Below are 20,370 nucleotides of genomic sequence, written 5' to 3'. Positions count from 1 at the left end.
ACCATGAGCTTGGAGTTGATTTATTCAGAGGCATAACACTCCTCTACACCAGTGTACACACATATGCAGAATTTTGACCCCTGGGTCCCTTTCCTCCACTGCTCCCGACTCTTCCAAGTTACCCCAGTCTTTCCACCCTGTCAGAAGCAGCAACCCAGCTCTGCTGGCAAACAACACAAAGAAACTCAGCCCAGCCAAGGCATGCGCTTCTTCACTTTTTATTCTGTACATTTCCACACAAGTCACAATACAGAAAAAGTGTCCAAAAGGAACAGCAACCAGCTCTTTCACTGTATACATATTTCTTCCTTCCCCCAGTTTAAAATCTCCTTAGTTAGCAACACAGTGATCAAGATACTTTGTATAAATAGGAAATGCAAGAAAATCGTGGAAGAAAATACTTTCTTACTTTGTTACAAAAAGCCCCTCCTCCTTCTTGTGTTCCCCCTCACTGATGATTAAATTACCTGTGCCTTGGTTCTCTGTTAAACACATATGCTCCATTCATGGTACTGCTGCGTGCCTGGGGTTCCTTCTGCCAGCTGGCAGCCTCAAGATGTTCCAGTGCATTATGCACAGGGTCAGGTAGCATAAAAGAGCCCTTTGAGATGTTATTACAACTCCTGGAACAGATGTGGGTTCAGATAATAGGATATATACAAATACTGGAACTCTGGATGCCCACGAAATGTAGATTAAAAACGCTCATTTGTTATTTGAATGTACTGCTCCAAACACATCATGGAATGGTCCAGGTTCTGACCTCAGTCACATCTTGGCTCACCAGGAGTGAGGCTGGTGCAGAGGAGATCAAAATCTGCCCATTGTCCTTTCTCCACCATCTCCAGGAAGCACCACTATATATGTATATATAAATATATATATATTGCCTGATGAAACTCAGCCTTTCCATCAAGAGTCTGTTCATCACCATCCCACTCCTTCCTGGCCTTGATGACTCCCTCCTAGCCTTTTTGCTTTTTGCATGAGGCACTTCCAGTTCCTCATCTAAATCTTTGCTAACCTTTGTCCTTGTAGTTTACCAATTTTCATCTCCTATTTGCCAGAGGAGATGTAAATATGAAGGCCAGAGAATCTGTTCCCTCAAATGTTTCTTTCCATTCCCCAGAAACCTTTCACATAAACAAACCAAAGTGGTGGTTTCTGGACTCTTAGGCAATATTCTGTCCTACCAGCATGCAGAGGGGTGGCAGAAAGAGTTATTTCTGAGGTGGGCACTCCCAAAGGAAACATTCTGTGCTCAATGAACTCAATACGATGGAATAAAGCTGCTCTAAAATTCAGCAAAATACTCTTCTCTGAAGAGAGATAAACCACCTGAATGCTTTCATTGACTTGAAATATTACCTGAGTTACAACTTTTAATACAAGATAGCTCAAACATGGAAAGCAAGCATGAAAAGTGCAAAATAGCTAATTGGAAAATTCTCATTCTCCATCCCTCTTTACTATCTCAACTTAAACCAGTTAAACTAAAAAGCATGGGACAGGGCTACTCTCACTGACTGGAGCAAAAAATGGCTCCAAAAGAAGCAGGATGCTATAGAAAACATCAAAAGGCACAATGAAAAAAATGTTTAAAAAAACCAAAAGCACACAAAACAAACAAAAAAAAATCCAAACCACCAAACAAAAGAACCAAAACCCATACAATTCAAAAATTGTTAACATACAGCATATTTTAGGCTTGTAACACAAAACACTTTACCTGTCTGTGTGTGGGGAGATGATATTATCCCCATTTGACAGCTAAGAAAACTGAGGCACAGTTAAGGCTAAATGATTTACCCAAAAGGACTTAATGGAAGTGGCAGAAATGCAACCTCAAAGCCTTGATTTGATACCTTTAGCCCTATCTCTTCAACTCCAGTACCTCCCAGAGAGAATTCTGATAAATTCTGAAAGCAAATAATTTCCCTATTCTGTGACACAACTATGTGGCACACAGTTAAACTTGTTAACCATCCTAAGACAGAAGCATACCATTAAGCCAAGTGATGATTTTTTGCATGACCTTCTTTGTTTTGCAGCAAAACAAGAAGTCAGGTCTTGCCTGAAATAAATCCTCACCGAGCTAGTTGTGACAGCCTCATCAACCAAGCTCAGTCTTTACATACATTGCATTTTCATTAGCACAAAACTGCAGCTAGAGGAATGTTTGTGTCCATAGGAAAAGCATGTTTTCCCCCATACCACTGTGGTTTTTCCCAATGTAAGGCTGCGAAACCAGAGCTGTTCTAAAAGCTGTGCAGAAGCAAAGCAGCAATAGCAGTGGCACAAAGGCAGGTCTGTAGCTTGTAGCAAAATATTCTGCTCACTGACTCAGAGGCCACTGAAACCTCCATGGACTGCCAGAAGGTTTGTGTGGGAGCTGCAGAACACAAGTCCTCAGCTTCATCATTGGCTAGACTTTCAAAAATCTTTCAAAAGCCTCCTGCTTCCAGAAAGCTGTCTGCATCCAAAATGACTGGCACAGGGTTTGCAACACAAAACAATATGGGCAGGAGAAAAATAACCTTCATTTCCCACTGTGAAAGCACATTTCACCTTGAGGAGATTTCTACAGAGAAATGTTGGCAGTCATATTCCATTCCATATTCCTCTCCCCGGTGCACTGCATCCTGGTGGGTCAGTGGCCAAGCTCCTAAGTCCATTTTGGAAGGGATTTTAACTCTTGATTATTTAATTTTCCAATGGAGTTACAGGACACAGAGCACATGTAACACATGGTGTGAGGGCACCCATTACAAGGGGCATCCTCAGGAGGACTGCTCTGGGAAGGCACAGGCAGGAATTCCTGTCCTGAGGCACCAGGAAGAGAATCAAAAAGAGCTTGGAAGAGCCCTTAAGAAAGGAAGTCAGCTCCTAGAGTCTTGCTGATGTCCATATGTATTTTACACCCTACCTGGCACTGGTGGGGTGTCAGAATAGGTACCTTCAAAGAGTTGTTACTTTTGCCAGTGAGGTGAGAGATGGATCTTTCTGCACATGAAGCACCCTCTGCTTTCCCTTTCCCAGCTCTGTGAGGTGCAGCAGCAAGCAAGGGAGAGACAAAGCCCCCAAGAGCTGCTCAGTGCTTTGAAGGCTCAGCCACTTCTTTTCTTTCCTCCCAAAGCTGTTGCATGATCAAAGGAGGCAGATGGAAGAAAATCACTCTGCAGTGACATGTAAACGGAACGAAAAATCCTAATAAGCCCCTGCCATGTCCCTGTGATTTCTGTGAGCTACATGCTGAGCAGAAAGCTGTACAGTAGCAAAGCCAGCCATTTTGCAGGAGAGACCAGCACACTCACCTGCCAGTTGGAAGCAGCTGCCTCTTCTTGCAAGCATAAGCACAGAGCAATAAATAATCTTTGCCTGGGCAAATGCAATTGTAACAGGAAAATCACAATGGGAAGAAACATGAGAGCAGACAAAAAAAAAAATAGACTTAAGAATTTTCCTATTGATATTAAAACTAAGTCTGGAAAGGCTGAAATTGAGCCCTCAGGCATGAAAAACCCAAGTCCATCATACTTCCCATCTGTTTAATCCTGAGCTTACAACTCGGGCATTACAACTGCCCTCAGAGGAGCCTTTAGTGCTGCACATCCAGCTCATTCCTGGTACAGAGAATTTCAACATTCCCTGCCCATGTCTGTACATGGTCAGAGGAGATCCAACCATCTGTGACTGGTCAAGCAAAAGTGTCCCCAGGGTAAGCACGTGAGCAGGATTTTGACCTTTCCAGTCAAAACTGAAGGTAGAATGAACTAAGGAAAGAAGAGGTGATGAAAGATTAGAGACCTCAGTACAGAAACTCAAAAAGGGAGGGGAAATGAAGAAAAAGCAAAGAGCACTGAAGAATATTTAAAATTAAATTTAAATAATATTATTTTCTATTTCCTTCCTGTCATTAGCTGCCAGCAAGGTCACTTTTTTCTTAGCTTTGACATGAATGTACTTCTCCTCTATGCCATGAAGATAAGGTATTAGAACAGTAGCAAGACCACAGAAAACAACCACAACAACCCAACTTCTGTTAATACAGGTACATCAACAGACTTTCCATTCATCAACAGACTTCCCATTCTGATAAAGGGGAAAAAAATGTCCCTGGAAAAGGGCTGAAGCAGGGGACATGAGAAAAAAGACAGCTATTAATTCACTTTGTGACCTACAGCAAACATTTATTTTGATGTGGCATTGCCTCCATTCATTTGGAAGGAAAGCCTCCAGCATGGCTAAGGAGCAGGGAGGGGTGGCCTTGCTCACCTTAGGGCTCGTGTCTCACTTCACAAAGCCTCAAGCTTTGCAAACAGAAGGATGTCCCCCCTCCAGGCTGTCAGGTGATCTCTACAGGGGCAGGAATACCTCTGCATCTGGGTGACATAAATCTTGGACACAGGGAGCACCCACCTCACTATTACAATTAGCTATATCTAATTACGATGCATAATTACTCATTACAGCATTGCAACTCCCTATCTAGAAAAGAGCAATGCATGTGGAAGCCAATCTTTAGAATTCCCCATTCCCAGGGGCCAGCTTAATTTGCTTTTCTAATTTTGTCATCTTTCATTTTTTTATGTGAATGTCACACAGGAAAAGCAGCCCTAGAAAAGTGGGGCTGCTTATTAAAGCCTAATTAGCCAAGTAGAAATCACTCATGTCTGCTGCATCAGACTCAAGAGTTTCTTGAGCTTCTTCTCCACACCTACAAACCTAAGTGATTTGTAGAGTTCCTAGGCAGGATTTGGATTCTGTAGGAACAGGGATTACCTTCTAACTCTTCTTGACCACAGCTTGAGGAAAAGAGTGGAAATTAGAGGTCACCAAGGTAGCTGGAATCAGAAGGGCATTTTTCTCATTAAAATGAAGTGCAACACTAAGAAGTGAATTTCACGTGGTTCATGTGCTAGTAGTTAGGTAATTGCAGCAGCACTTTGGCACTGGATTGCCACAGTGCACACTTCACTGAGTGCTGGGCTACACATCAAGCAGCCTCCCAGACAGGGACTAATTGAAGAGCCAGGTGTGGCACTTCACTAGCAAAAGGAGGCTGGCAAGAGATGAGGCAATTACATATGTAGTATTATATTGCTCAAAGAAATAGTGTTTTTTTTTCTTGCACTTCAAAATGCTACAGCTTCTATATACTTTGCAGATGAATGCTGAGGCTGTTAAAATATTGCTGAACTCTGAATAGCATTCCCAAATCAGGGTTCTGATTCTAGTAGATGAGGGTGGCAAAATAGAAACAGATTTTTGAAGAAAGGTGGTTTTATGCTTTTTTGGGCATTCACCTATCTTTATGTGCCTGTCAAGAGGATTACTGCCTCCTTAGATTCCTCAAATCTCTGACACATAGGAGATCTAAGAGCATAAGCTGACTGTTTTAACAGGGCTTAGCATCAAATTATTTCCTGAAATATAGATGTGTTAATATTGAAACAAATGCTTTTGTTGCAAGGCTTCTCCCTGCTCAGACTTTAGAAGTCATGATGTGCTACATCAGAATGAGAAGATTTTAAAATGATCTGCCTGCCTTCCCCACTCTCTGGGTAACAAGATACACGTGTACCGCATAGGATGGATTGGTTTTTGTCTCTTGGTTTGGTTTTTTTTTGTTGTTGTTTTTTTTAAATCAGCCAGGGAAACAAGAAACTGCAGCTGAGACTGGAATGTGGCACCTTATAAATAAGGCAGGAGACAAGATGCACTCTGATGGCTGAATACAGTAAGGTTATTCAGCTCTAAGCCTGCCTAATCACTGAAGTCAAATGTAATGAATTTACTGGTGTGATCAGGGCCCCGAGGGAGGGAATTTTCCCCTTTTGCACAAATGGCTCCATACGTGGGCCAGGAAATTCCTTGGCCAAGGTAGGGGGTGTTGCTCCAGTGCTCATGTACAGGGGGTGAGAGAACACCACGGGCAGCAGTGCTGGGAACAGCCAGGGAGGGGAAAGCCCTGAGCTCTGGTACCTGCAGGGGACCTCAAGCAGGACTCCAGGGAAGTCCAGTGCCATGGCAGAACCTGGACTAAAAGCAGCCGTGGTCACTTGCTGTGGCCACCTGGAGTAGCTTGCAGCACATCACTGAGTTGGTGTTGCAATCAACAGATTTTGGCAGGCAGATCATGGAATTTAAAGCTGCTAAAAAAAATAGTTGTTAAGAAAGGAAAAGGAGATTATGAGTACCACAATGAGAACTCTAATACCGTTTTCTGTAGCTTCACATGCATCCAGAAAGGCACAGGAATATAAAATGTTTCCAGGACTGCTGAAATGTCCAAAGATACTCACATTTGATGTTTTAGACTAATTAGGAGGTTAATAACCCAGCATAATTTTGGCTCAGATACACTGAGGAAAATAAAAAGAGGAAACATTATCTTATGAATGGAAAAGAATGGGTAAAATGGAGGTCAAAATGTTACTTTTAGCAAGCTTAAAAACAAGTCTCATAAAATACTTCTCTATAGTTGTTAGTTTGGTGCAAAAGAAGCAAAAAGTGGGAGAAGGAAAATGACACACCTCAAATGGATCAGCACAAGGAACTGCTCTTTTCTTGTAATACATAAGTACAAGGACAGAATTTCCTTGGGGTTTTTTCAAGGCATTCAAATTTCCAGCATGCCCATACATTTCTTGAGTACTATTAAACTCCCACAAAACTTGAGGCTACCAATGTATCTTGCCCATTTTATACCCCAGAGACAGATTATGTCATACTTTTGTCATCCTGGAAGAGTCAGCACATAAGCATGTCCCACAGAAGGCATCTGGGATGTCTGAAAGGGAAACAGCCACCTTCTAGATGAATTTGTGTTAGAAAATTTCACTACCATACGTTTCACAGCAAAGACAAAGACAAAAATGAGCCAAAGAGCCATGAAATACTACTGAAACAAACCTCCCACAGCCACACCACCAGGAAAACTATGTGCCCCATCTATTCTTACACAACAGTACCAGCTCAGCAATTACACCTGGGAAGATCAGTGGCAACAAAACATTAATTTTGTACTATTTTCTTTGTCTCTGGTCCTTCTGTATGACAGTCCTCATGCAGCAGGGGACATCTCATGTAGACTGAATCCATGCTACAGCACCATGAGTTGGGACTGAGCAATTCTACTGCAGCTGGGGAAAAGCAAGAGTGACAGGTCTCAAGAAAAACACCTACAGACATCCTAAAGTGCTAAAACACAGATAAGCAAGACACCACATGAAATGGTGAAAGATCCACTGGTGTCTGACATCAGTTTTGTAACAGGCAAAATTTGCCTCGAACCCCTGTTTTACATAAGCAAAAACTCAGCCTCACATCTCACAGTATTGAGGGATGCCCAGAGAAGTGGTGGATGGCCCAGCCCTAGAAGTGTTGAAGGCCAGCGCTTAGATGGAGCTCTGAGCAGCCTGGTCTAGTGCAAGGTGCCCCTATCTATTGCCATTCTATGCTATAATAAGTAAAAAATTTATGACATCATCATGCCTTGAATAACACATAAAAGATACCTCTAGCATTGAAACATGAAATAATGAGAGTAATTTATGCTATTAAATTACAAAATTAAGTTTCTTTTATCAACATTAGAAATACTTTCTTTCCCTCCATTTAGCTCCAAAATGAGATAGTAAAACCAGTAAAACGGAACAATTCAGGAGCTCCTCAGTCCTACTGAAAAAGGTTCCCTTTAATAACAAATTAAAATGGAAAATGACATTTTGTCAGTCCAGCAATCTCAGTAGCTGAGCATCCCTAGGGGCTTCGTCATTCAAATTTCAACTGTGTTTGCAAGTGTATGTGTGCACCTATATACATGCATACTGATGTTTATAAATATACATATATATAGTAATATACACACATTAACAGACAGAGCCACTGAACAGATGCTTTAGTAAATCAAAATGCTTTACATGTAATTTAAGTGGACTCCCAGCTGCACACTGGAATTCGGGCCCTGCCCAGTGCAGGCGCAGCTGTACTGTACTAACCTAGACCCCGAGTGCTCCAGAGGTTCAATACAAATGTGTTACCTTTACTGCAGAGCCTGCAGCTTCTGGTAATCCCACCACACCTGAAAAGGGTAAGGAATAGTCCTGGTCCCAAACTGCCCTTACTGAACCAACTTCTGATATTCCTGCCACACGTGAGCCATTGTGGAAAACAACAGATGTGCTGTTACCTGCAGACACCAAACATCAGCAGTACCTAGTGCATCACGTGTGCAGTGCTTCGGGACACATTGAACATCAAAGGCACCACATCCAGCCCATTCCTGCCCTACCTCCAGTGCTGGGGGCTATTTTTCTCACACAGTAGCTGTCTCCTGCTGAGCACACAGCACAGGCAGCTCTCCAGAGACACGACAGGCTCACTCTGATCGTACCATCGTACTCCAGCTTTCAGTGAAAAAGGCAAGCCACGCTCTCTCATGTGCTCCGAGTTCCTCTGGGCAGTCCAAATGGCACAAAATTGCTCAGGAAATCTGCCCATCCTGACCAGCTGCTCCAGAGCCAGCCACAGCTGCAGGCACCTCCTGGGTACCAGGGATGAGCTGACAAGAGGAGGACAACTGGGGACAGAGGGACCAGAAGCAGCTCCCTTATCATAACCCACATCTGGCCTCTGGAGGCTACCTGTGATGAAAGCAAGTCTTTACTGCTCCACCTGCTTCATGGGACTAAAGGATCAGGGAGCTCTCCCAGGCTCAGTGACCATACTCAGCTTGGCCTCAGCACAGGACAGAGCCAAGCTCCTGTGCTGTTAAAACTTCCTCCATTTCTCAGATCAGTAAAGCAAACCAGAAGATTAAAGTGATGACGACATAATTCTTGTTTTCATCAAATGTGTAGAAATATTACAGTAATGTCTTTTGTCACAGCTGAGAAATGGTGCAAGGCCTACCATGAAACCACAGTGTGAGGATTTTTCCTTGTGGAAATATCACATACACCAAAACTATATTCTGAGTTTTTATTTTAACAGTTGCCAAATTCTGTTCTAATATATACACATACTTATTTTTTTCATAAGCCCCTGGATAATTATCAAGGGAAGTAATTTGGCTTTCATACTTTATTTTTTAAATGAGAAAGGTAAAGACAGAAAATAAGACAAAATACATTTCATGTCGCCATTGATCTATAGATTACAAATATATATAGTTTCCTTCCAGAGGAAGAAATACTAAAGAAATATTTTGCCCATATCAAATGAACTTCTGAAAAGAGGAAAAAAAATTAAATATATTGTTCAGCTCCCCCCTCCCTACCACAACAATCACTCGTGCTTAAAAAAAAAATTGCATTCATTTGATTTTCTCCACTTCTACCAAAGAAGAAAAACTTATCTGGATAATGACCTGAGTTATTTTCATGGTTTCCAAATGTATGTAACCCCAATAATCACCATCTATCAGAGAGCTACCCCTAAGCAAGGGATGTAAAAACAAACACTGGTGGATCTTTCGAATCAAACAACAAAGCAAAATTCAAAAATGTATTGCAAGAGTTATGCCAAAAGTCAGCCATGAGCATCTTCATGGGCACTGGTCTGACAAAGTAGAAGTGGAAGCTCTGCTATTTTATCAACTGAGATATCTGTAGCAATTGGAAACCCAAAGATGAAACATTTTATTTATGCCTGTGTATTTGTTTGCTTTCTCTTTTATGGTTATAAGACAGAGAGCAGATGAGTACAGAAGACACAGCTGGTCTTTACAGCAACTAAGCTTTACATTTCAAACCTATTGTGGGTAACAAGGGAAAGTGCTGCTGCTGGTCTTTCTCCAGGGACAGACTCCCCAAAACTTGGCTCCCTTGAAAAATCAGACAGTTTACAGGTTCAGCCAAAGAAGGTTTTCCCATTCCCAGTGTGACCAGGCCAGTGCCCATTTGTTTGTTGGCAGCAGCGAGCCCAGGCTGGCTGCTGCTGTTCCAGGTCTCCTTCCATCCTCCCCATGGCTGTGCTGCAAAGGGGACTAGGTCTGTCACTGAGTCCATCAGAATTCCTTCAGTCTTGCGCAAATCTCTCCCCAGTATAAAACCCATCTTTTCAGAAGTAAAGAACTAAAGAAGCTATCAACTTCTAGGCAGGCCTGAAACCTGAGAAGAGCTGGGTCAGGAATTACAGCCATAAAAGTGATATGAGAAACCTTCCTGGTGACTTTCTGCTCTGCCATTCAGCATGGAATATCCCATAGAGCTCCTTTCCATACAAATGCCTGTCTTGTGAGGATACCATAACCACATGCCCAGCAATGACGAGGTTGGGTTTTTCACTGCTATAAATCTGACTGTGCCCAAACCCTGGGAAACAAGGCAATAAGCAGCATCCTCTCCAAAAGCAAGGAAATTCCGTGGGGGCTGAGTACTGACAACACAGCTTCTGAGAGGATGGCAGGGGAGGGAATGTAGCTGGTAAAAACACTGGATATTTCTTAAGGGCATCCAGAGCTCCTCAAACATTTTGCTACTGCCTGACCATTTGTGAAGACAACACAGAGATAACAGGTAATATTTAACTGATGAGAAGTGAGGGGAACAGGAGAGTAAAAGCAATGCAGGAAACTGTAAGGATGGAGGACAGCCTGGTTGGGTGGCTTAAAGTACCAGTTCATTTGGATTTTGTTCCCCCACATCCTCTTTACTCTATCCTTTTTTTTCCCTTTTTTTTTTTTTTTAATAAATTATACAGATGAACATGGGAGAAGTTCATGCTACTTGCTGGAAGCAATAAAGGTAAATTTTCATGGCCTATGGATTCCACAGACCTTTGAGTGTCCCACCTCATCCATCATGGGCTAACTTATGGAACATAACCGTTCCCAGCAAGACTCAGTAGCCCTTAGAAACTGATGGCATGTCCTCAGGTATTTTCCTCGAGAGTGAGAGACACGTGGGTTCCATCAGTTTCTTCCTCACACGAGGCCCGAGTGCCTCGGGTGCAGTCTCGAGATTTCCAGGGATCTTCTGGGACATTCTCAGACGTCAGACTGCTGTCTCCAGGTCCTCGTGAGAAACCATTTGATAGTTTTGTCGACTCTCCAGGTAGGAGGCCAGATCTGGATCACCAGCTTGCTGAGCCCTGTCACGAGGGGTCTTACCCTGTAATGAGAAACATGAAGAGAAGTTCTTGTGCTAACACATTGAGAACAGCAGATGATTAGTAGACAGAAGACAATTAACAAGTCTCAAGCCTGTCACAGACATATTTTATGAAATTTCCTTTCGTTAGGATCTTCTCTTCTGAGAAGCTGAAAGGCCTCAGAAATGAAATGTAAACAATGACTATCTGCTGCTGTGGAATGCAACAGGTGCATCTTTGATTGGTCTCATGTGGTTGTTTTTAATTAATGGCCAATCACAGTCCAGCTGTCCAGACTGTCTCGGTCAGTTACAAGGTTTTGTTATCATTCCATTTTTTTTTCCTTGCAAGCCTTCTGATGAAATCCTGTCTTCTATCCTTTTAGTATAGTTTTAATATATCATTTTCTTTCAATATAATATATATCATAAAATAATAAATCAGCCTTCTGAAACATGGAGTCAAGATTCTCGTCTCTTCCCTTGTCAGGGTTGCCTGCAAATTCCACAAGAAGCCACTTGACTGGATTTCATCTGTTTCAGAAAGCTTTTTGCAATGTACAATTCTGCCATCTGAACAAGAGATGATAGAATCATAGATTCTCTTCCTATTCTAGGCAACCTCATAGAGCCCAAGAAGGCAGAAATTGGTTTTGATTGTCCAGCTGCAGCAAAGGTGCTTCTGACTCTGGAGTCCAGAGAACCAATTCACTCTCAGCTGCTGACCACAGGGTGCTTGTGCTCAGAAACTCCAGAGAGGCAGCTTCTGGACTATGTTCCTAAGCAATCAGATTGTTGTAATGACAGAATATTCCTTGGATTTCATTTTTCTGAGATTGCTTTCTCAGTCAAGATTACACCAAGAGAGTGCTGTAGTTAGTGTCACACCAGTGAGCATAGGAGCAAGCGAAGGCAAAAGAAAATAGTTAGCCATCCTCACAAAGCAAGCCAGCCACAATAACCAAGCCTCCCAGATGGCAATCAAGAAACCAAGACTCCTGCAGGTGGTCCTTGCCCACAGGCCTCTCTTTTGACCACACAGGAGGAGCACAGTGCTGTGCCATGGAGATGTCCCATTAACACCGAATGCACCAAATAGTTTGAGGCCAGGCTCTCACTGTGGTCACAATCACCCATGTTGGGGACTGAACTGAAGTCTCTTGTGTTTGTTTAAATCAATACAGTTTCATCTATAAAATAGCTTGCTTCAAAGGAGCAACACACAAGGCTGAGGTTCCTTGTGTGAGTCTCGGCACATGCAACGAAGCCTCAGTCATGCAAGCAGCAGGGAGGGTGCTGCAGGGTCTCACTCAGCACAGGGGATGGTGGGGGCTGATGGAGCTGCCTTACCTTGGAGTCTGTCTTTCTCAGAGAGGCTCCTGCATCCACCAGGAGCTGGCAGACGGCGCGGTGGCGCTGGCAGGCTGCCTTGTGTAGTGCTGTCTCACCCCTAGACCAAAGCACAGAAAGCAGCCGTGAGACACAGCACAGCAATGCACATTTACGAAGCAAGAGGAGCAGAGCACAGACACAGAAGGATGCTGCATGTATTTGAGGTTCCCTCTTGCTGGCAGAAGTAGACTTGTGCACTCTCTCCCTTAGCATCTACATCCTTTGACTCAGTAGGAGAGCCCGCAAGGCACAAATAGCAGACGAAGAACTTGTGAGGGATGGGAAAGAAACATTGATTTTATGTATTCAGGGGACTGAATGTCACATTCCCATCCAACCACCAGCTCTGTTAACTGCTGCAAAGGCAAGCTAGCTACCTTCCTATTTCACAGACGGCGAAACAGCAACAGTGTTTGTTTCTTCCTGCAATTTCTTTCTTCAACCTCATTCTTGGAGCCATCCTAGAAAAATCCTATCTATCAAAGCTATGACTGGTGCACTTGCTGCCTCAGTTCTGATGCCCTGCTCTCTTGGATGTATGAGAGCAAGAACTCTCATGTGTTTTCCACCACTGGACTGCTGAGTTACTGGGGAAGATTAAACATGTTTTTCAAAAGAGAAGACTGTGTGGTGGGAACACATTTGTTGCAAAGCTTCTCACTCAGACTGGAGCTAAGTCTGGCAGCTTAGAAACTGACTTACTCTTTACTGAGAGTAAAGAAATCTATTTTGATTTGCCTAGGAAGAGAGGAAAGTATGCTTTGAGTGGGTTGAAAAGGAGTCCTTAATGCCAGTATCCAACAAGTAGGGCCATTATATAACCTGTGAAATGACAAATTACAAGAAACACGTGTAGCAGGACAAATCTTGCACCTACCTACACAGAGTGCATAAAGGAATCTCAGCCCCCATCTATGGCAGGGGATGTTGAAATATTAAGAGGCAACTTTGTAATCAATATGCCTTCGCTGCATCAGAACTAGTATCAGAATAGGATACGATCCTATTTCCCCCTGAGGACCAAAAGACAAATTCATACTGCCAGTTACAGCTTGAACCTTCCCTTTCCAAGGGTTAGATGTAGAGGAACCTCTGTAAAGGGAAGCCCTCCCAGCTGCGCTCACTGACACTTGATGTGGTTGTGCTACACCCCTGGATGAAAAGAACCAGTCCATCCAGTCCCTGTCACCTCTGGACTTCACTCATGGACCTTGTGCAAAAGGTGTTCTCTGTTAGCAGAGGAGAGCACTGTGGGATGAGAAATGGTAGGCTTGATCCCTAGGAAAAAGACTGTTTTTATTTCATATGTATTACACATATTTTCCAGAATTATTCATGCTTCCCTTACATACTTTCATGAAACTTTGATTATACAAGGTGTAAAAAATTGGGAATTGGAAAGGAAAGTAACTTTTTTAGGTTGGGTTGTTGTTTTGGTTTTTTTAATAAGAAGGGAGCTGATTGATGTTTTAACTGCTTGATGGAAACCTTCAACTGCACAAGTCCTGGCCACTTAGGAGAGCTAAGGCAGAGCACCCTGGATGAATCAAGAAGGGACTGAAAAAAAAGGTGTAGAGCAAGAAAAGTAATTTCCTGACTTTTGGAATTTACTCTTCAGGTTGGTCCCTTAGTAGCTGGAGGCCAGAAACATCAAAACACAAGGCAGGGCTTCTATTCCTCTAGAAAGATTAAGGAAGCATGGGAAGCAATAGGGAGAAAGTCCCCTGCAAATCCAATGAATGTTTGTTTTAGGCAATAAAGCCACATATGACATGGTTGACGTGTGGTTTTTAGGGGCCTTGTTTGTTTGGTTGGTTTAGAAGAGCTGTGCAATTTTACAAGCTTTTTCCTTTTTAACAGTTTGCATTGAAAACCAAGAGTCTGCTAGTTTAACACACATAATGTGAAGGACAGAGTCAGGTTGTACTTACGTTTCACTGTCTGTCATGTCCAGCAATTCAGATGGACCTGCAAAAGATAGTCAGGTATGTCATAAAGCATTCGTCTGCATGACTAAAAAAAATATGTCTACCAGGAGAAGATTACCAGTAAAAATATATAAAAGAAGCCAAGTGAAAGCTCAACCTGCACAAATATATCAAACTTCAATGTAATATTTGCTTGCGTAAGCCCTTGCACTGATAAAATTCTGGATGCACAGTCACTGCTGGAGTGTCAGCAACAGGGAGTAGCAGCCTCTAAATTATACTGGGAATGAATATTCATGGAGTTTATTTTCTCACTCTTCACCTTGCTCAATTAAGTGGTTCACATAAGTACAGTACATTGAAAATGCTGATATACTGGAAACCCTGATATATTGCAAGTTAAAATCTATTGTTGGTATTAGAGGGAAAATGTCATTAGGAAGTTGAAATTAGCCAAATTCCATCCTGAATGACATCCCTGTGCTGCTCCATTTAATAGTGTTATACAAAATGTAGATCAGGGTGGAATATTCCCAGCAGTCTTTATATTGATATGCAAATCCTGTACTCTACTGGTTAGCAATGATCAGGAAAGTAAGATTAAGAAAAACAGAAAAGATTTTTGTTAAGTGGGGAAAAAAATAATACATTTAAGGTTAATGTCCTTTTGTCCTTGATATTCACTACAGGCAGATATTTATAGAGGCAAATTCCATCGCTGAATTATAGTGATAGGGAAAGGCTAGGGTCTGGATATCACTTGGAAAAAACAACTTTTCCTTTGCAGTCTGTCATAGTATTCTTCTCTCCACTGCTCTGGAGTGTAGTGTTAGATGGTATAGGGCAGCTAGCAAGGGGAACAGGGAAACTTTACAAGACTTTTCCTTCCTGTGCATGAGTATTTCTCTCCAGCACACTGTGACTTTGAAATTCAAGAGTCCTCAAGAGCTTACAGCAAATCTCACCTGAAACAGAGGAATTTCACACCACTTGCTTACAAAGGCCTACACACAACCTCTCTACACTCCTTTTACTCTGAGTGTGTGTCAAAGTGGATCAGAGCAGCCTGTCTTTACCTTACTGCTTTAACAATGTAGACATGGAGCACCACTGAGGCTCCTGAGCTGCAGGCAGCTCCTTCATTTCATCTTCTGCCATCATGAGAAAGGGTGGTGCTTAGTCCTCAGTGTACAGGGCATTGTGTACCACTGCACACTTGCCTTTACAGTTCTCCAAACTCAGTAGCCACTGTCAATTATTTAATGCAGCCTGACTGTACCACCACACATCCTCATCTCCACACTTGGCAGTTGTGTGTTCACTCCTGACTATCAAAAAGACAAATCAGTCAATACCCCTGAGCTCCCAGGACCACAAAGGATAAAGGGGGACAAGCAGAGCCTCTTGTTGAGATGAAAAAAGATAATGCCTCAGAAACTAAAAAGACAATTAAAGAAATACACATGAAGAAAAGGAGTCCTTTACATTTCCTAGGAGAAAATCGTGTTCTCTCAAAAATAAAGGTAGTTCCCCATAGTTTCCTGCAATGCCACATCTCAGTGATAGGTAAGCAGGAATGGCTTGCAATGTGTTAGAGAAGATACTGCCACCTACTATTTCTGCTCATGGCTGGAGCAAGGAATGTTGTATGGCCAAGGTGGAACAGGGTGACAGGTCTGGCTTTATGGGACATACAGGTACTTGTCCGGGTAAGCTGAAGAAGCTGTTGAAAGCTAAGTAAAGGTAGTAAAATAGAGAGTATTCAGAAGAATATGACCTGAGAGGCAGAAGAAAGCTGGGGCAGAGTGACTCTGGAGAGAAGCCAAGAGTAAAGAAAACTGGTGTGAAGCAGGAAACAATAGCAGGGCTAGGACAGAGGAGCTGAGTGCTGAGTCTGTGAGTACAGACCTGAGGAGATGACAAGTACAGCTCCCCTAAGCGCAAAGGGTGTTCTCCTGGATACTGTCCCAAATTCAGCATTTCATGGGAGAGCCCTGACTCCATCTGAGTCATACTGGGGTTAATAATTAGCTGCACAACATGGTACCAGGATTCTTTAATTTCATTCTCTCCGGCCTGTCTCTGAAGCTGGAATGTCCCAACTCACAGCCTGAGCGGTGCCCTTTACTTCTTTATTTTATTTTCACTTGTGCTTCTCTTAAACCATCTCACGCCCTCCTCCTAATTCCCTTTCCCCTCTTTTTTGGACCTCATTTTTATATCAGTCTCCCTGGCGCTGCCAACCGACCATTCCAAATCCCCCTCTGCCCGGGGACAAAAGCTGCACAGATGTGGGAAGGGCTGGCACTGGGAAAGCTAAGGCACTGTCATCCTGACCCAGCAGGGAGGCGGCTGTTTCACTCTGGGACAAGAGGCACAGAAAGAAAAGGGGACCAAGGCACGGAGAGAAAAGAGGACAAAATAACCCAATAGAAATCCGGAAGGGAAATGCATGAGTGAGATTTCTATCAAGGAAAACAGCAGGGGGGGAAATAAAAACAAAAGAGAGAAATGTGTGGAGAGGTGGAGGGAGGAAAAAAAAAGAGAGAGAAAGGGGAAAAAGAGACTGGGGGGCTGAAGAATGGCAGGATGGGGACGGGGGACGGGGTGGGGGGAGATATTCACTTGAAAAGAGCTGAAAAGCATGACGCACCGAGGAGAAGCCCAGCTGAGATCACTCTCTTTCCTCAACATCGCCCATAGACTGTCTGTGTAGAATTATTAACTTTTTTCCTTCTCTCCTTTTGCCCTCTTTTGCTCCACCAAAGCCCTTCTCCAGTTTCTCAGAAGGCAAAGCAGCCTGGGCTGGGTATGGGAGGAGGGAAGGCAAGGAGACTCAAAAGCAGCTGCTCCTTCACTGAGCTCACTACAATAAAAAAACCCCCAACACTTTAAGTGACCATATTTCAGAGGCATTTCCAAAATATACAGCTCCACGCATTCTTGAAAGGCCTCTGAGCCCACAGCTTAGCCCTCTCCAATGGATGTGGTTACAGCTACCCACAGGAGACCCACAGATATTAACCCCTGCCAGTCCTTCAGAGAACCAAGGAAGAAAGGTATTTACTCTGAGCAATAATGTCAGACACCAACAACATTTTTGTTTATCTGTCAAAACCCTCTTTGTTTAATAATCTGATTGAGGTTATTATCTGGGGGACAAAACTGGATGTGGATCCTTACTTTCAAAGTAGGAGTATTTTTAAAATAACAGTAAACTGGAAACTCAGAACTATTTCTAGTCTTTCCCCAACACCACGCTCTTTTTTTTTTTTTTTACCTGATGGGAAAATTAACAGTGGTCTTTTCTCCTTGTGTCTTTTGGCTCAGAATTTCCACTGTAATATAGAGGCTAGACAGGTTATGGGAGCATTCCTTCCTACATGTCTGTCAGCCAAATTACCCTAAATTTTGGTATGCTTGAAATTAAAATAGGCTATGTTGTACCTTGTGCCTTCCAGAAAAACTAAACTGTCTTCTGCTCAGGCCCCTTATAAATGACCACTACCCTATAACATTTTGCAAATCCAGACATGCTAACAAGTGTCATGCAAACTCACTCTCATTCAGTGTTGCTTTCTGATGATTATTCAGACTTTGTCCCTGACACACATTTCTGTCACAGCAAAATTTGCTTTCCCAAAGCCTTCCAAGGAACTTGTGAATCTGGTAAGGATGCAAATCCAGATTCACTGATGGTTCTTAGCTCTGGACTTTGCAGTGCTAAGATTAATGAAAGCATCATCTTTTTTTTTAATCAGGGGATGCTTTCTAGTGAAGCAAGGACATTGAGGTTTGAGGACACAGAAATGTTAAGGATGGGATGCCCTACATACTGTCTGCTGCAGCAGAAGTTCCCACCACAACCTCCTAAGGCAACTGTAAACATCTTGCCTCTCTTCTGTTTAAAATCAAAATACCATAGATGAACTTTACAATTCTTGCTTGTCTTTTGAATGTCTAGGGAAGACAAAGACAAGGCAAATGGAATTATTTGTATAATGTTTATAAATTAAAAATTTTTCACAGCTGCCAGATAAAGACTCCAAGTTTGATACCAAATACAGATGGTTTAGGAGGCCCCTTTTCTAACAGAGGTTCTCAAGCCTTCCTTAATTCTGCTTGTGTTAAGCAAGTAGACAGTTAACTCTTCTCTAATGTACATGCATTAGGAGATAATGCAGTTGCTGACTGCAGCATTAAAAAGCTGTGGTTGTGATACTTAGTGAGTTTGGACCTCAGTTTCCAGCTAAGCATTTCTTACCTCAGCTACAGACAAGTTTTTAAAGTTGACCCTTCTACTAAAAGTGAAAGACTCCTGATTTAGGTGGGCAATCTTGAATGAGCGATAGGTCTGTGTGTGTATGTATCTGCCCTTCCTGCACAGGGGATAGACACAAACTGTTTTACTGGAGCAGCAGCCAGCACAACTCTTCCTGCAGCAGCAAGCAGCTGTTGTCCTGACTCCTACTACATTGGTGCTTCAGCTGCTATTCCAGCCTTGTGCTGGGCCACTGTGAGTTATCTGGCAGCACCACACAGCAGTCCCCCTGTGTGACTCATCCCTGCTATTTCTAATTTAAGATAGGTTATTTTCCTCCCCTTAACATTTGAAATTATTCTGATCATGAGCACAGAATAACCTTTCATATAAATGTGCCCTGCATGTCTGCAGAATAGGCCATCTCCACAAAGGAGAGCTTTAGCCCCCACTACACCATTTTCCTTCCTTTGTAGTTCTAGTTCTGTGCATGCAACTCCTGTTCTGCATTGGATTCATCCCACTGTTTTTCAAACTAGAAAGGTAAAGTTCCTGGAGCAGTGGGTTTTGTCTTCTTCTGTTGCTGTTGGTTTTTAGAGATATTCAGAAGATTTTTTCCCTGTGTGGTTAATAATAGATTTTATTTGCTGTGTGCTTGAGGATATTTTACAGTGGAACTCCTATTATCATTCACTATTCCCTGTGTATTGGGAAGCAGACAAACTCCAGAGGAAGTGCGACTGGGCAGAGGTAATTGCCAGAACAATCCAAGATTCATTTTTATGAAATTTTTATGGGTGGATATTGGCAGAAACGAGAAGCTCCACACAGGGAAACCCTTAGATATTAGTAGCATTGGATCAGGTCATGTACAGTAATTAATGCTGAGAAGATGCCAAATGCCAGAGACTGCAAAGAAAAACAAGGGCATTATGATGATGATGATTCAGCAAGAGAGCTCATTTGTGGCTGAGAAGTGCCCAGAGTAGAAATGAGTTTCATTAATTGCTTGGTGGGAGAAGAGAGGAGGCCTCTATTAGATTGTGCATCGTCCCATGCACTCCCTGATCCCCAGAGAATGTTAAACAAACAATGCATTTGAAGAAGCCCAGAGGACATATGTCTGGAAAGCTGCAAAAGCCTCCTGCCATCCTTGGGGATAAAGAAGGGAGAGAGGAACTGAGCTGACATTTGCTCAACCTTCTGATTTGTCTTTGTCTAACAGTCCGTAATCCCTCACATTTCTCTATTTACTTCCAAAATTCCCATGGATTCCCTGCTTACATTCTTATCAGTTTAAATTATCTGACTTTAAATATTCATCAAAGTAACTGGGTCAGACTGTCACTAAGTTTATGTCTCTAATAAAAATCCTAGAGAGGCACTGATGAATTGGCACAGGTCACGTGCAGTGTGAGAGGAGACCAGGGGAGTAAGAAAATAAACCAAAATTATGCCTTTCTACAGAATTCAGTGGCCCATGTGTGCACTGTGACTAATGCAACAATCCAGAGCAGTAAATAGAAGGTCGAGTTAGCACTGGTAAGGTTTGCTAGAACTGGTGAGATAACCAGTCATTATTTGGATATAAGGCCAGCTGCACTGCCCTATCCATGTGTAGGTATCTATATATAAGGGAGTAAAAGAACAATTCAGGCCCTCTTAGTCAGATTTTTGGGGCATGGTTCAGTTG

At 42.7% G+C, this 20,370-nt stretch overlaps 1 protein-coding gene across 4 annotated transcripts in view; it reads right to left on the bottom strand.

The window, feature by feature from the left end:
• Positions 1-202: 202 nt before the first annotated feature.
• Positions 203-20,370, bottom strand: part of DGKI (diacylglycerol kinase iota) — a 209,818-nt gene continuing 189,650 nt past the window's right edge. For all 4 annotated transcript variants that reach the window (XM_036401342.2, XM_036401343.2, XM_036401344.2 and 1 more), the window contains 3 exons: positions 14,420-14,456; positions 12,447-12,546; positions 203-11,117 (listed from right to left, as the gene is read on the bottom strand). In XM_036401342.2, coding sequence (XP_036257235.1) covers positions 11,001-11,117; positions 12,447-12,546; positions 14,420-14,456 — 254 coding nt within the window. In that variant the 3' untranslated portion in view covers positions 203-11,000. The remainder of the gene's footprint in view (positions 11,118-12,446; positions 12,547-14,419; positions 14,457-20,370) is intronic.

This window comes from Molothrus ater, chromosome 5 (assembly GCF_012460135.2).
Source record: "Molothrus ater isolate BHLD 08-10-18 breed brown headed cowbird chromosome 5, BPBGC_Mater_1.1, whole genome shotgun sequence".
Lineage (NCBI taxonomy): Eukaryota > Metazoa > Chordata > Aves > Passeriformes > Icteridae > Molothrus > Molothrus ater.
This window is presented reverse-complemented; position numbering and strand designations above follow the sequence as displayed.